This window comes from Hibiscus syriacus, unplaced genomic scaffold, assembly GCF_006381635.1.
Source record: "Hibiscus syriacus cultivar Baekdansim isolate YM2019G1 unplaced genomic scaffold, ASM638163v2 tig00110319_pilon, whole genome shotgun sequence".
Classification (NCBI taxonomy): Eukaryota; Viridiplantae; Streptophyta; class Magnoliopsida; order Malvales; family Malvaceae; genus Hibiscus; species Hibiscus syriacus.
In genome coordinates, this window is record NW_024062678.1 from 1480634 (window position 1) to 1498317 (window position 17684).

Here is a 17684-nt window from a genome sequence, read left to right on the forward strand (position 1 = left end):
TTGGATCATAAACAGAAGAATCGCGAGTTGAACCGTGACGGTGGGTCTTAGGAATTATGCCACGGAATAATCTGATCCATCTGAAATTCTCCCGCCATTTCCAACCACTTATTTTCCACGGCAAAACCTTTTGTATTCTTGTGCTCCAATTTTGTTGCTGGTAATGAAAATGTTGATTGATCATCCTCTGCAAACCATTGCAACTCATCTTCCTCATACATAAACAGACCATTCCTGCAACAGGAGTCGTTGTCATTATCATGTCAAGAACACCAGAATCATTAAAGATTCCCCAAAATAACATTAAACCAAACTTGGGTCTTGCCAAATCTACACCTACTCTCCCTGACCTGTTCTTTACCGCAATTTCCCTGTTTTTTCTCTTCTCTTCCCCCAAAACAAACCATACCTTCTTCCCCAAGTTCCTTCCTTTTCCCCCAAACCCACGCCGGTTCCTCAAAACACCCACCATGTCTAACTCCAGGGTCCCCTTTTCCAACCCCACAGGCTCTCTCTGATTGGCTCAAGCCCCGGTTGCCTTCTGAGTCGCTGGCTTCGTGGGGTGTCAAACCTGGAACCAAAAACGTCCACAATCTCTGGCTGGAACTCTCTGAAGGCGAGATATCGCTTCTGGATTCCTCCCCTCCACTTCGTACCGTTAATGTCGTTACGGTTCGTATACTCGGTAAAGATAACCTCGTCCTCGTTGAATCTCGACATGAATTATCGGATGGTAGTGTTAGGGATCGGTTTAGACCGTTGTCCGAGAAAATGAAACCCCATGAAACTACCGAAGAAGCCGTTGTTCGTGCAGTAAAAGAGGAGCTTGGTTCGGTTGTTGATTCTGGGGTAGTGAGAATTGTGCCGGGATCTTATAGAAAGAAACTGGAGGAGCGGAATTCGGTGTCGTATCCGGGTTTGCCGGCGCGTTATGTTTTACATTCGGTGGACGCGTGGGTGGAAGGTTTTCCTGAGGAAGATTTTTTACTGAAGAAAAGGAAGAGTATGAGGATTCTGATGGGGCAAGAGGATTGGAGAAAGCTGTGTCTGTAAGGAAGCATTACTGGCAATGGGTTAGTTCTGATTCTCTTTGCTCCTGAATATCCACTGATGGATGCGGAATCTTGGTTGAAATTACTTGGAATTAATAAAGATTATTTCACTTTTTTTTCTTGGTATTTGATGCTGAAGCTGAGATGCTGGTAAAGAATTAATCTTTCTGTAGTGAAAAAAAGGAATACTTGAACTCTTTATGTAACCTTGTAACGAAAACGAATGAATTCCTTGCTTCATTCTTTAGTTATGGTTCAACTCTAGAGCCTCAATTGTTATTATTTTGTTATTTGAAGGCATTTGTGATTGCGTCGACGACTTTGTGAATTCATATTGGCTTTGATTTGCATACTATAAGTTATTGTTGCAAACCAGATTGTTTATTTCTTCTGCTCTGGTTTCATATGCATAACTGTTTTGCTTTTAAGAGCTTCCGAGTTACAGATACTGGTGATGAAGGTTCTTTAGTTATGTTTGAACAATAAAATGGAATTTTATTTTTCAAATTGTTCATGGAAAAAAAATTAGCTTCAAGTCCCCATGTGCAATTGAAGTTGAGATTGCTGAAGTAATCAGCAGATAAAATCAGTGAATATGGCATGAGCATATTGTCAAAATACTGATCTAGTACTGGAGAAGAAATGATGTGTCAGGATGTACCTTTCATTTGAAATGTGAATTGTTAAGCATGAAATACAAGATTGAAATATAAAGTATTTGGTAATATTGAGCGTTTAGACAACCTATCTTCAAGCACAAGTTTTCATGAGCAGCTTAATCCTTGTGACTTGGTTTCAGCTCTGTGTACTCCTGAGTGTATCATAAAATGTCGAAGTGTTAACTTCATAATGGATGATCTAGAGATGAATGTTATTCTCATGTATGATATTGGCTGATAAGTATTGTCCGTCCACCATTGCATCATGGTTAAACGTAACCTAACTGCTAAACCTCTAGTTAAAATAATGATTAATATGAATACTACAGATATTGACAACCAGCAGTCTGCATTACTCTAGTTAGTATAGTTTGATATCCCAATTTCATCTAATATACTGTTAAGAGTTGCAAGCCTGGTGAGTTACAACACAATGTTACAAGTCTCATAGCAAAGTGAATTCTTTCTTCCCATAAGGATTTGAGAGGAGTTCTGCTTCAACGTAACCTTATGCTTATAGAGTTTAATGAATAAGTTCTCTTTTTAGGTTTCGAGTTAATTAGGAATTTATTTTGTTCCTGACAGCAAGTGTAGTTGGTCAAGTTTTTCTTGTATTCAAACTTTCAGACTGAACTTGCTCACTCCTAGGGAGCGAGATTTGTATCATCAGAAACTTAGAGAATGGCCTTTGGGGTTTCCAGCCTATAGAAGTTTTTCCCAAATCAGCCTCAAATGGTGCTGGAGTTGTAGTGATGATGTTAAGTTACATCTTTGGCAAACTTTTCATGCTGATATCTGTTTGGTTTTACATCTGATGTGAGAAAAGAAGCACTGAGTTCTTGATGTGATGCTCTCTTTGAATGATAGGCAGCAATATACATTAACTAGATCCAGCTTAAGCGTATAAGAAACCATTTGTGAAGTTCCGAGTTGCTTGATGTTCAAGATTTTTAGGAACTGATTAGGTGAGAAATCACTAACTTTTCATGTCCTTTAAAAAGTTTAGTCACTTTTGAAAGCAGTTCCTCTCTTTAGTGTTTCTGCTTTTTCCATTGTGAATGGATTTTGTCTGTATTTACACCATTTTCACTGTAGAAATCAATTATTAGTTGCAGAAATATGTGCATCAAACAACTAGTGTATCTACGTCTTGTGCCAATAACGTTTGATCTCTTACCTTTGCAAAAAGATGGATTGTGCATAAAGGGCTGCCACTTTCTTTTCCTCCCTACATCGTTTTTCTTTTTCTTTTTTTAGCAAAATTGTGGTCTAGAATTGTCTGTGAATTATTAAAGGTGAAGGGCTGGCAAGGAGTTTTACTATACCTTAAGCACCAAAGCAACCTATTTCCCTGCCTTCTGTTGCCTTTCGTAGCACCCATTAGAATCTGATCGATCAATCACCTTTCTTCTCGGTCTCTCTCGTTCATATCTAGTGAACAACGGAGCAATGTTGGGACTATCTCTCGTTCCGTTACAATCCTCATGTTAGAATCTTTCTGATAAATAATCATTTCAGAAACATAAAGCTGATAAAGATGGACTGAATAACTTCCAAGCACATGTTAGTTAACATCTTCTCACACAGCGGTGGAACACTGGCTTGATTTGAGCACAGTGGCACTGTTGGGGCATTAGGTCCAAAGGCCATAACTGAAACACAGTTAACGTTGAAGCGATATCGGCCTGAAACCCAAGTCCCAACCTTCCACCTGAGCTTCCCGTTTATCTTCAGGGTCAGGACCATTCTCCCGATGGTCTGGTCCCGTCCGACTTCGTAACCAAACGATGGAGCCACAGGCAGCCCTGTTCCCTGTAAAGATGTTGTTAACAGGTTGCTTTCTCCATGTCCTTGGTAGAAAGGTGGAAGGGAGGTATCACCAGTTATCTGTTGGCCTTTATATGCAGCATAAGCTTGCAACTCGTCGTAGTAAAGGCCGTCCTTTTTATTCGGGTTTCTCAAGAGCAAGGTGAGTTGGATGAAAGAGTTGAGAAGGTGAGGGCTTGAGAGATTGAGTTGGTAGATGTCAGCTTCCCTGAGGGAGAACTGAAGCTTTGCAGGGTGAAGGATAAGCCAGATGATGAATACGAAGGCTAAAAATATGGTAGAAAATGCGGAGAAGACAAGAAATAATTTCTTGTAGGACTTGTCAATCGTTAGTCCTTTCTGGGCACAATGTTTGGGAGATTTTGAGAAGACTTGAGACATTTGTAAGAGAGAGAGAGAGATAGACAAGGCATTGGAAAGGGAGGTAAAGCCAATGAGCTTAATAAAGGGGAAGTTGGAAATAGAAAGCAGCAATTATTTAGGCTTCTCATACTGTTGACTTCACTCTCTAACCTCTGGAAAGCACCATTAGACTCTGATAATGCAAACTATGTTAGTACGTAGGGGTGAGTATTTGATCGAATAGAAGAGAGGAGAGTCGAGTTAAAAAAATTTGATTTTGATACTTCTTATTTTATAACTTAATTTTTATTTGATACTTTTTTGAGTAAATCGAGTTTATGAAATTCGAGTCGAATCAAGTTGAGTTATTCGAGTTTTTGTTTAAATTTAACTGTAAATATTTATAATGTTGTGGTATTATTTGATTTTAATTTAAACAGTTTTCTATAATCATATATATATATATATATATTATTATGTAGAGTTGAGGGATTTGACTCGAACTTAAAAATAATCTACTAATTACTAAAAATTAAAGCTATTCGAGTTCATTTTATAACTCGACTTGATTTTAAATTAATGCGTGTACTTATTGGCCATGGACTCGTATTTGACTGTTTGTAAATTGAATGAAATGTGAATGATACATCTCCAACCGTTGAATCCATGAACAATGGTTCTTGAATTGGTCCCTTGCGTATGTAACAGATCCGACTTATCTGATGGAATGGACACACTGTGGCCAACTATGGTGGACACAACCAAATTACAAACGGCACATCATCTAAGGACGTTGAATGTATCATGGGTCCCAAGGTCCCCCCCCCCCCCCACCCCCATTTGGCTTATGCATCGGACTATGGATCCATGATCGATACATGTTCAAAAATAGATGGTCTCGTCCGTAGTTGTGGTTCATCCTTTACGATTTAGATAAAAAGTTACGTCTAATAAAAGAACGATCGTTGACTAGTGTTTAGATGAAGAGGAGAATTGATATGGAGGATGAAGGAGACGATATATGGGTCGTGAGGGTTCCATCACTTTTTCTAATCTTAGTTGAGACATTTATGATGGTCTTTAATAGGTGTGTCAGTTGTAGGGACATCATAACTATTTGTAAGTCGATCAATTAAGTAGATCTGATAGTTAAACTTTGAATTTCGTTTTAAAGCATCGCGTGGATATATTATTGATCCAGTAAAAGATATGTCATAGTATATGCAGCCAGAATCTGGAATTGGGAAACACTTTTAGAATAATTGAAAGGAAAAAAGTAGGGCTTTAATCAAGAGAGAAGACATCGCCTTTTAGATCGATTGGATGTAAGAGAACTGAAGTGCTGCCTCTTTTTTTCCACCTTGTTTAGTGAAAGCCAAAATGGATTTCCTCAACAGTTTTTTTAAAAACAATAATATAATCAAATATATTATTAGCAATATTGCATGGGAAATCATGAGTCTTTTTTACATAAAGCTGTAGTTTTGAACCTGTACTTTATATTGTTGAGGTGTACACAAAGAGAGAGCGAGTGAGAGAGAACATGAAGAATCTGTAAAACAGGCTTTTTGGAAACAATGGGGAATCGTCCTATTGATTTATGGGTATCTTTATGTAGCAGCTAAGAAAAGGTTTTATAAACTACAAACAATTTTGATCTAGGGATCAATAGTTAATATATGTGTCGACACCGGATTTCATTCGGATGAACAAATTGAAGGTCCAATTAACATTACGCAACCGCAATTTAAATCTTTGGTCCACGCTATACTTACCACCTAACCCAAACACACCTCTAAGAACCCAAATTCTCTACCACTAACTCAGATTCTAAGCTCCTACACCAACAAGCCACATAGAATCGAGATCCCTAAGCAAGCTGAAACCTATAGAGGGGGGGAAGAGAGATTAGAAGAACCACAAGTTATGACATACTCAAAGGACACGTTGATCCGATGATCAAATGTTGAGATCTAGGATAGAACTCCAATCTATCCTTGTATACATAGGCTATTCGAGTAGTTTTAGGAAAATTTGAGGTTAAATTCGGGCTTAAGGAGAAAAATTAGGCTAGAAAGATTATTTGAGTATTTTTAATCCACCGTCAATAGCCGCTTATTGAGTTGAGCAGCTCGCGAGCTGCTTAAACTCGACTCAGTTAAAATTCAATTAATGCTTGAGTCAAAGTTTTTATTATTGGTAATGTAAGTCACTTTAAAAGAGACTAAGATTTTCAACAACAAAAAAATAATACAAAAACTAAATTTTGTAAATACAAAGTATATAGACTAAATTTTAAATTTTAAAAAATATTGGAACCTTTGGTATATTTAAACCTTCAATGTATCGAACTTTCAAAAAGAAAAAAAAATAAGTTCTTTAAAAGTTTTTTTTATTAAATATTTTAAATAGAGAAAATCGTCTCAGTGACCAAAAATGCCTTATAATATACGATTTTAACCAACTTTTTTTGGATTTGCCAAAATGACCAACAAAATCGCAACGCGTAATAAAAATCGCAACGCGATCCCCAGAATCGCAAATCAGTTTTCAAAATCGCAACGCGATTCTTGACAATCGCAATGCGATAGTACAAATTCGCATTGCGATTTTCCAGAATCGCAACGCGAATATGAAAATCGCAACGCGAACACATAAATCGCAACGCGTATCTGTAAATCGCAACGTGTATCCGTAAATCGCAACGCGTATCCGTAAATCGCAATGCGTATCCGTATATCGCAACGCGTATCCGTAAATCGCAACGCGATTTTTAAAGCGCCATTATAATCGCTACGCGTATTTTATTTTCAAATTACAAAAACGAATATTAAGACAAAATCCCGTAATCGCAACTCATAACCTAAAACCTAAAATCACAACTCAGTCCCATCTCCATCTCTCACTCTCTACGGCGAAATCCGTCCCCATCTCCGAAGATTTCCGTCCCCATCTCCGGCGAAATCCCTCACAACCATTCACGGTCAGAAATCCCTCACAATATTCATAAATGTAAAATCAACCTCCGAGGGTTAGTTTTTTTAATTATTTTTATTTTGAAATTTTTGCATTATTGTAGGTTTTTCATATTGAAACTGATGATAAGTTTACTGGTCATTTCAATAATAAATTAACCATTTCACTTAGATTTCATTTCGCGTTACGATTCTCTCGTTGCGATTTTCATTTCGCGTTGCTATTCTCTCGTTGCGATTTTCAAGTTAGTATTTGTCTTTGTCTTTGTTCTGTCTTTTGGTTGAAGTAATGCAATCCATTCAAGTTTCAATTTGCAGAAGAGTCGCAACGAGATAAATGAAAATCGCAACGTGAAAATGACTATCTGCAACGAGAAAAATGAAAATCGCAACGAGAGAATCGCAACGCGAAATGAAAATCGCAACGAGAGAATCGCAACGCGAAACCAAAATCGCATTGCGATTTTCATTTCGCGTTGCGATTCTCTCGTTGCGATTTTCATTTCGCGTTGCGATTCTCTCGTTGCGATTTTCATTTCTCTCGTTGCGACAGTCATTCTCTCGTTGCGATTTTCATTTCAACCAAAAGACAAAACAGTGTTGCAAATTTTAGTTTCAAGAATAAACTACTACTTTTTATGTTTATTGTTTTTGGTATATCTTCAGTGTAGTTTTTGGTATATCTAACTTGGTATGTTTATTGTTTTTGTAGAAATTTTTTTCGGCTTCATTGACATTAAGGAATAAAGTTAGCCTAGCCACTACAATTGCTTCGAAGCTTTCACCTGCACAAAGACAATTGTTTGAGGAAACCTGCTTCGGGCCATGGCTGAGAGTACAGCATCCGGGTGGAGATGCTAATTTGACCCATTTGTGGCTTCAGACCATGACATCAAATCTACCCGACAGTATACAACGTGGTGAGGAAGAGATATGGTTTCATTTTCCACCAGCGTATACTTGTTTTGGGCGGAAGGAGTTCTGCTTAATCACTGGTCTACGATTCGGACACGATGATGTAGGCCGGTACACTTGTCATATCGCCCGCCCATCATGGTTATCCCGGGTTTTTCCGGATGAGTCAATGGAGAAGCCGAACCTACACGTCGACGACCTGAAGAAATTGTTTAATAAGAAAGCTGGTTTCACTCGGATGGATGACGTCGATGTTGTCCGAGTATGCCTTCTACTACTTGTGTATGCCGGCTTTTTAGGCAGAGAGGCCAGACAACCTATTCCTCGGGAGCTAATAATATTGGTAGAGGACCTGAATGCATGGAATCTGTTTCCATGGGGTTCGTATATATGGAAAGCTACCTGGACTAAGTTGTCTACTGCCTTTGATGACCGCAAAAGTTTGCGTGGCGATGGGTCGAAATACACTTTGTCAGGCTTTGTTTGGGCCTTTAAGGTAAGAATTTCTATATAATGTTTCTAAAATTATAATTAATTATTTAACAATTACTAATTTTGTTATTATATTGTTTGTAGATTTGGATATTCGAGGCTTTCCCCAGCATGCGTACATATGCAATAAAAACGTCAAATGATATTCCCAGGGCTATTTCCTGGAAGAGGAAAAATCTGTTGGATTGGGAAGACTTAATACCATATGCGACAATAAATAATGTAAGTTAACACAAATACTTTCATATAATATATAAACAAGTTATTAATAGTAGACGTTTAACTTTGTTTGAGTTTTTATATTGTTAGGAGGCCAACATTCCATTACAAAGACTGACACCCACGGAGGAAGAGCTTGCCACTGATTGGTGGCAAGCTAGTCAGAGTTTTTTTGATGGCACGGATGATGAGCAGCATCCACTTCCTCCAATTCGAGAGCCATCACCTCACCCAAAGCCATCACCCGATCGACCCGACTATACACCTCTAGAACGAGAGCCATCATCAAAGTCTTTGTTTTGTCTTTTGGTTGAAAGTAAATTTGTTCGGTTGCTGCCAATTCTGCTAAGCTGTGTATTCTTTAACACTGTGAAATAGTATTTGTCTTTGTTTTGTCTATTGGTTGAAGTAATGCAATCCATTCAAGTTTCAATTTGCAGAAGAAGAAATAGTTTACTTTCGCAACACGAAACTTAAAATCGCAACGAGAGAATCGCAACACGAAATGAAAATCGCAACGACAAAATCGCAACGCGAAACCAAAATCGCAACGACAAAATCGCAACGCGAAACCAAAATCGCATTGCGATTCTGTCGTTGCGATTTTCATTTCGCGTTGCGATTTTGGTTTCGCGTTGCGATTTTGGTTTCTCGTTGCGATTCTCATTTCGCGTTGCGATTTTAAGTTTCGTGTTGCGAAAGTAAACTATTTCTTCTTCTGCAAATTGAAACTTGAATGGATTGCATTACTTCAACCAATAGACAAAACAAAGACAAATACTAACTTCAGGGTATTAGTTTGAAACATATTTTTCTTTGTTATCTGATGCATTTTGTGAACTATGATAGAATAATGACTTGGGTGAATACAATGCAAGTTTGAAACATATTTGTCTTTGTTTTCACTGTTTAAATATCATGTCTGTTTATTTACTGATTTTTGTATTTAATTATTTAGCGGCCCGATAGAGTGGATGCTTTACGTCGGGTTATGCTTGCACGACGGAGTTCACGCATCAGATAGCGTGCACGTGCTATTAAGTCTCCGTACACCCCAATAGTGTGAAGACACCGCAAGAAGAAGCCCGACTCGCCTGTCATCCCTCAAGAGTCCACTCCTATCGTTGAAGAGGCCCCCCCCTATCATTCCTCGAGAGTCCCCTCCCACCGTTCAAGAGGCCACTGTCATCATTGAAGAGGTCCCTCCCACCATTCAAGAGCCCGATTCACATGGCGTCATATGTAGGCTTCTTGAGAAACCCTCTGACATGCCGGACATGATGGATTCAAGTTGGCTCTCGTATGAGTTACCGGCCAGTACCATACCGGTATCTGAAGAGGAGAGGAAACAACTACCGGACACAATTCTGGATAACACCCTTTGGGCTAAGACCGCAGTTGATTTTTATCTACATGAGCGGAGCCAGGGGTGTTTCACTGACATATGCAAGCTCACCGATGATATCTATTTGTTGCTTGATCGGTCTTGGTGGGGCGTATTATTAGGGGTCGAAGACAATGGCTATTTCGATGGGGGGTAAGTCTTATATTTTTCTTATATTTCAATTTGATTAATTTTTTTTTAAATTTATGTAAGTCACTAATATATGTCTTTTTTTGTAAAACAGCATATCGATGCGTGGGTGACACGTCTTCTAATAATAAGAAAACTTAAGAAAAATAAAATATACGATATACAATTATGCCGACGTCTTTTAACGCCGTTCACTTGAAGAATGCACGAGATGAATCATTGATTTGGGCAATGGACAAGCTAAACTTTATCCTGCATGGTGGGAGGTCGATAAGGTTAGTATTTATTTTAGATTGAGTTTAAAGGTTTTATGAAATAAGTGCGCAAATGAATGAATTATTACTTATGATTGCAGGTGTTTATCCCTGTTTTGGAACGTAAACATTGGATTCTCGTCGAGCTTCAGCTCCCATCCCTTAAGACAATAGTGTATGACAGCATGATAAATTACATATCATTGGCTGATTTAAGAGAGATTATTAAGGGATGGAGCTCTCATTTGGCTAAATTCTTGGATGCGATCAATTATTGGACTCGTTCTGGAAACAAGAAGCCAAAGAAGCTCAATATTACAGTTATTAGAGACGAGACCGCGCCACAACAAACGGGAGGAGCCAGAGGAGATTGTGGTCCTCTCGTATGCTTGGCGTTGGAGCGTTTGACGACGGGAAGCACCAAGTATCTACCTCCCACCGATAGAGATAGAGCTACAGTAGGCTTGTGGTTTCGGCATTATATGGCTAAATCGATATATACGAGACGCTGCCTACCTGCATCCGCGTTATAAAAATGTCCATAAACAATTGGTAAGTTTATAGACTTTTGGTTTGAAAATGTTTGGTTAAGTACCTAGAATAGAATAATTTGTTGTTTGTAGGTTTTAGATGTGTAGAAAGTGTTGTTTGAGCAAATGTTTGGTTTCTGCAGGTTAATCTCAGAAGTGAACTGCGTGAAAATGATGTATGGCTGCAAAAGTTGATTCATAGTTTAATTGATTGTTTTTGATTGTTTAATTGATTTGTAAAAGTTGATTCAATAGTAGATGATTGGAAATAAGAATTATTGCTTATTTTTTGATTGTTTAATTGATTTGTAAAAGATGATTTGTAAAAGTTGATTTGTGTAATTGATGCGAACATAATTCTTATTTGTGCTTGTTTAATTGATTGAAATGTAATGGTTGATTTTGTTGATTTCAATCTGCATTATGTTGAAATGAAAATCGCAATGCGAAATGAAAATCGCAACGAGAGAATCGCAATGCGATTTTCATTTCGCATTGCGATTTTCATTTCCGCATTGCGATTCTCTCGTTGCGATTTTCATTTCGCATTGCGATTTTCATTTCGCATTGCGATTCTCTCGTTGCGATTTTCATTTCCGCATTGCGATTCTCTCGTTGCGATTTTCATTTCGCATTGCGATTTTCTTTTCCGCATTGCGATTTTCTTGTTGGGATTTTCATTTCGCATTGCGATTCTCTCGTTGCGATTGTAATTTTCGTGTTGCGATAATCAAATGCATGCCTAATAAGTGATAACAACTGAATAACAAGAGTTGGTTAAGTCAAAATGGTTGGCCTGAGTCATTAATTCAACTGAAAATGTTAAAAGTTCACACATAAAATCCACATAATACAACGTTTGCATTTAAAAATCACCTAAGTTAACAGTCCCAAAAGGTGAAGCCAATTGTGATTGGGATTTTAAAGATGATTGCCTTTTGCTTGACACCATATGAGCTTTGGATTTTGATGAGGATCCATATTTTGGTAGAGGAAAAGATGATTTTGATGGCACTGGTGATCCACATGTCAACCTTGTATGACCACTTTCCTTGCACCGACTACATGTCGATCTCTTCTTCTCTTCACCCTTAGACGGTATACGATCGTGACTTTTTGGTCGGCCAGGTAGCCTTCTGTCCATGGCTGGTGGCAAAATTGTTTGTAAGTCATCTGGTATGTCCCACTCAGAAGGATGTGAAATAGGGTAGACAATCTCGGCATAAGTCTGTCGATAAACTTCTGTAGTGTAGCAATCCATAGCGTATGCGCTTGAATCATCTTGGTTTAAATGAAGAGCAACTTTTATAACATGGCCACACGGATAACCAGATGTTTGCCATTTCATACAACTAGCCCATTTAAGTTATTATCCAATACTTGAAACAAAGTGTTTGAACATGGTTCAACTCTCCATGACGTTGACTTCACAACACGTTTCGTTATCTTTTTTTCAGTCCATGGTGTAACACGATGTTCCAATGTTCCTGTAAATTTAAATAAACAATACTTAGTAAAATATATAAATATGATAAGTTACGAATTCAAAGAAATAATACCTGCATGGTTTCTTTTCTTGTAGTACCACTGTTGAATAGAGGCTCGAAAAAACTCCATTAACATAGTAATGGGTAATTTCCGGGAATGACGACTTAGAGCGTTGATTGATTCTGCACTATTAGACGTCATGAAACCATATCTGCTCCAAGTTGATGTACTCTTGACCATCTTTCAAACCCGACATCTTCTAGTGTTTGAGCACACTGAGGCAAAACACGTCTTAAACAATTATATGCTTATTGAAATCCACTTCCCGATAAGCTTTTACAGCCTTCCAGTATGTCCATTTGTGCTTTTTTATACCAGCAGACCTTGATTTTAGATTTCTATACAAATGAACACCACAAAGTCCATGAAAAGCATCTGGGAAACACCTTCTAACAGCGTTGTCAATTGAGTTTGCCCTATCGGATATGATTGTCAGATTGCTAATAGGACCTATGCAATCCCTAAGATGCCCCATAAACCATGTCCATGAATCAGAGGTTTCAGATTTGCCAACCCCGTAAGCTATTGGCAATATCCCATTGTTAGCATCCATGGCTACTGCTAATAAGTTTACTCCAAGGTATCGACCTTTCAAATGTGCTCCGTCAACTATAATAACTGGGCGCATGCAAGTAATAAACGAACGAATCTACAAAATAATATACACAAGAAATATAATCATTTAAATGTGAAATGCATGTAACTAACAAAAATGAGTCAACAAAATTATATTGATTTACTAACCGTAGCACCAATGGCGATAAACAGCAACTCAAAGCGTCCATCTCTATCTGTTTTGATATGAGTTACCGACCCAGGGTTTTTCAGCTTTAAATTGTGACAATAAGCCGGCAGTTGGGCAAACGATGCTTCTGGCGACCCCCTCAACAATTCCAAGGCATAACATTTGGCTCTCCAAGCTTGAGAATATGATATACTAATCTTGAACCGAGCATTCATGTCAGTCATAATTTCATGTCCCCGATATACCCTGCCATTCAAAAACATTAACTCAGCCAGAAAACCACCCAACACCTCTTTGTTTGCCTGTCTATGGTGAGGAAAAACTTGGGTTCTTGAACATGTATGTTTATCAATAAAAGTCCTAACTTGAAACATTTCGCAATCTTTTATTCTCTTTGCAATCATACGCCACGTACAGTTTTTGTCAATCATACACCTTGTTTCGAAACGATCTTTGCTTGATTTGTTAACTTTTAGTTGATAGCCATCTTCCACACATTTCGTATACAAAGCTATCTTTAAGTCTTCCTTTGTATCAAAACAATCATCTTTCTTGATACGAATAACTTTTGTGTAATAATCAACTGCTTTCTTTACCAACTCTTCTTCCGGTATCTGAAGTAATTCTGCATATTCCAGTTATACGCCCGTGGCATTTTCTTTTCTTCGGGGACTTTTTCTTCTTCTTTTTCTTCTTCAGGATTATATGAATTACAGAATGGATGTTCAACATGTTCATTCACAGTCGTAACTTCCTCCTCATTATCATCAACAATACATTCTTCGGCAACGGCTGTTTCTTCATCAAAATTCGGGTATTGACCAATATCAAAATCATTACACGCAGGGTCTGTTTCTTCTTCTGAAACATCATCAAAATCCGTGTATTGACCAATATCAAAGTCCGGATATTGACCAATACCAAATTTCGAATACTGACTAGTACTCACAATTTTTTCTGTTGGCTCATCATCGTCTAACTGGTCAATACGAAAACCGGAATTTGGTGCTGAAAGTTGATTGGGATTTGGATTAGAGAAAGGTTGTGGGTTTTGAGAAAAACTTAGTTGATTACTACCCGCTACTGACCCAACAATACTACTTCTAGGTTCAACAACATACAATGTAACATCATCTTGTGAAACACTAATGTAAGCAATGAATCGTTCAACATCTTCATTGTCGGTTAACAAATAAACTTTACCATTTCTCTGATAAGATAGCCTAAATCCACTTAGGGGCTCTAAATTCAATTTATTTGAAACACGTAGCATTAGAGTTTCATAAGTTAACTTTTGTAAAGACAATTTTAGTTGAAGATTCATGGGTAAAGGCATATATTGTAAAACACCATGAACATTATCCCATGACCCTCCAAAACACAATCTATCCAAACATGATCAACATTAGATGATTTCATGGTTGTAAATTAATTTACTAAACAGACGAGCTGCGAAACTAAAACCTGTTGCCGGATTGGGAAGGATGTCGTTGGATATAGGAACGGATGTCGCCGGAGAGAGTGATAGATGGAGATGGAATGAGTTGCGATTTAGGGATTTAGTTTATGATTTGCTGCTGTTGCGTAGTTATATACCCAAAATTTCAGTGTTGTGATTTACAGATTCTCGTTGCGATTTACGGATTATCGTTGCGATTTACAGATTCTCGTTGCGATTTACGGATTATCGTTGCGATTTACGGATACGCGTTGCGATATACGGATACGCATTGCGATTTACGGATACGCGTTGCTATTTACGGATACACGTTGCGGTTTACGGATACGCGTTGCGATTTATGTGTTCGCGTTGCGATTTTCATATTCGCGTTGCGATTCTTGAAAATCGCAATGCGAATTTGTACTATCGCATTGCGATTTTCAAGAATCGCTTTGCGATTTTGGAAACTAATTTGCGATTCTGGGGATCGCGTTGCGATTTTTATTTCGCGTTGCGATTTTGTTGGTCATTTTGGCAAATCCAAAAAAAGTTGGTTAAAATCGTATATTATAAGGCATTTTTTGTCACTGAGGCGATTTTCTCTTTTAAATAACCCTTAGATATTTTATTTAGAGATCTAGTTTCTTATATAATGTTTGAGGAGTTTTCCTTAATTGAATGAAGAAAGTTATCTTTTTTGTAGAGCTTCAACATTCTGATTACTATAGGCTAATAAAGCGGAGTAGGTTTGAATCAAATCCAACAAAATCAGTTTAATTTTGTTATTGACTTGAGAGGTTCCCTAACGTATTAGGGTTTTTCTTTGGCTGGTACTGAGAGGAAGACTCTTAACTAATGCTGAACGAGTTCTTTGACATATGACAATAGATGGTTTATACAATATATGCAAACATTAAGACGAAGATATTAACCGCGTCTTTCAACGATGCAATCGAAAATGAGACTGCAATCGCTATTTGAATCCCTTGCTACTACTGGAGGTATGCTACAAAACGAGCAAGAAACATGGTTGTTTGGGTTCTCTAGTAATATTGGTAATTGCTCAATATTGATTGCGGAACTACGAGCGATCTATGAAATTTTGGTACATGCGAGGAGATGGGGAGTTTGTAAATTTCATGTCGAAACTGATAACGCATATGCATTGAAGGTTAATGCTCGCTCACCAGAGGTACTAGCAGGTAATGCAATTGCCGAAGCCATTTGCGCTCTGTTGGATAGACTGGGAGGTGAGGGTGACACAAATCCGACGAGAGGAGAATGCAGTGGCCAGGGCGGAACATAAGCTGGACTAGAAGGGGCCTTGCCCCCCAAAAAATTGAAAATTTCTAATTTTGACCCTTAAAATTACCCATTAACATTTTGTTTCATTAGGAAAAGGAAAATTACATTAACTTAGTACTTAATGATAACCAAAAGAGCAAAGCAAACCTACATATATACAAGGCAAGTGGTTTGCATTTTACTTTGTATTATTATTATTTAGGCATAAAACAAAGATAAGCTAAAGGAGAAACATCATTGGCAAATGTCTTAACCAAACTGATAAGGACAATATCAGTTTTTGTCATTGTTGTTCTTGTTGAGCTCTTGCAGAAGAAAACTAATGTTATCAGCAATCAAAGGCTTATTAAAGCAATAATTCAAGCCTGCCTCCATGAAAACTTGCTTCTCATATGGTGAGTCAAGTGAAGTTACACCAACGATCATGCTTTTCACTCCCATAGCTCTCAACTCCTTAGTTGCCTACAAAACATTTATATAATTATTGTTTTGTTTACTACAAAAAATTTTCATTAATAGCTCTTCAAGTAATATGTACTATGTACCTCGGCCCCATCCATGACAGGCATTTCTTTGTCCATTAGAATGAGATCGAAAGAAGCTCCGAAACGGAAAAGTTCGACAGCGTTCTTTCCGTTCTCGGCAACTTGAACTTCGAGTCCAAACTTCTTGAGATACATATCATGGAGCTTACGGATCATCGGACTGTCATCAACAACCAACACTCTCAAGTTATTGTTATTATTAACCACGTCTTCATCTGATTTCATGCTCAAGGATGAACTCGATGCTTTTCCCAACACCATCTTCAAGCTTGGGTATAAACCTTTTTAAAAGCAACTTGTAAATATCAGCAATAATCTCAAAATCATGAAAATTTATTTAAAAATACTAGTGAACAAGAAAAGAATAGGTAAAAGAATATATATATCTTCATTTGATTACCTCAATGCTATCTTAAGTTGCTTGAATACTTATGATTTCTTCAATACCAATGATTGCATACCTAAACTAGATAGATTTATATAGGCAGTGGAAACTGGAACCTTTCTTCTTTCATTTACAAACACATGACATTCATGAACAGTTGAAAGCAAGTACTTAAAAATGAAATCCAGCAGCTTGGATTTTTCTTTTCTTTCAAAGCAATTTTTTAAGGTGTGGACAATTAGAAAATCTTGTTTCTTTTATTGCTCTGACAATGGTATAATAAATGTGATATTACTCGGATTCGCAATTAAGAATATAAGATATTTTGACGTAAAATATAATCCAACTATACTAAAAATGAAATGTTTTTGTCATGAACTTTTTCTTTATAGATATCAAAATGGTTTTTGGTTGATATTAACCAATGGTTTTAGAAATCAAGGGTAGGACACATATACCTCACGACACGTTAGCTTTTTTACTTAATCCATGTAACACCCAACACTTGGTTTATATGTTACAAGTGAATATTGAATGTCACATCTATCGCACAAGCTACGTGAAAATAGTTTACAAAAGCTCAATATTCAAAATAGTCATAAATTCATATAAGAAATATGTAATTTAAAATATAGGGAAATAAACTCAATGTATACAATCTAATAATTATAAATCAATGCGACAACTAAAAAAAATATAAGTATACATTTCAATGATGAAAATTAAAACTCTAACCCTTCAAATGTCATACATAAATCTAAGATTTGAGTTGTCCGAAAAGATGAATAATTTATTAAATATTTAATTAAGTAGGGACCAAACTAAAGATGAATAATATCATATTCTCAATTTTTTTTGTCTAATAACGATTTAGGTCATTATAAATTTAAATATTAGACAAATAGACATTGTCTTC

The 17684-nt window shown here is 37.2% G+C and overlaps 2 protein-coding genes and 1 pseudogene across 2 annotated transcripts; 1 reads left to right on the forward strand and 2 right to left on the reverse strand.

The window, feature by feature from the left end:
- Positions 1-285: 285 nt before the first annotated feature.
- Positions 286-1173, forward strand: LOC120117324 (annotated as a pseudogene).
- A 2047-nt stretch (positions 1174-3220) lies between these two features.
- LOC120117186 (NDR1/HIN1-like protein 26) lies at positions 3221-3930 on the reverse strand. The gene has a single exon (XM_039137489.1). The coding sequence runs from the start codon at positions 3917-3919 to the stop codon at positions 3221-3223; it is 699 nt and encodes a 232-aa protein (XP_038993420.1). The 5' UTR covers positions 3920-3930.
- Positions 3931-16111: 12181 nt separating this feature from the next.
- On the reverse strand, positions 16112-16644 carry LOC120117187 (two-component response regulator ARR22-like). The gene is made up of 2 exons (XM_039137490.1): positions 16384-16644; positions 16112-16300 (listed from the first exon to the last, which is right to left on the reverse strand). Exons 1-2 carry the CDS (start codon positions 16642-16644, stop codon positions 16112-16114), a joined length of 450 nt encoding a protein of 149 aa, XP_038993421.1.
- Between the last annotated feature and the right edge of the window lie 1040 nt (positions 16645-17684).

Coding starts and splice junctions, on each gene's coding strand:
- LOC120117186 (XM_039137489.1), bottom strand. CDS start 3,919: ATGTCTCAAGTCTTCTCAAAATCTCCCAAACATTGTGCCCAGAAAGGA.
- LOC120117187 (XM_039137490.1), bottom strand. CDS start 16,644: ATGGTGTTGGGAAAAGCATCGAGTTCATCCTTGAGCATGAAATCAGAT. Junction 16,301..16,383: donor CTGTCATGGATGGGGCCGAG/GTACATAGTACA, acceptor AATGTTTTGTAG/GCAACTAAGGAGTTGAGAGC.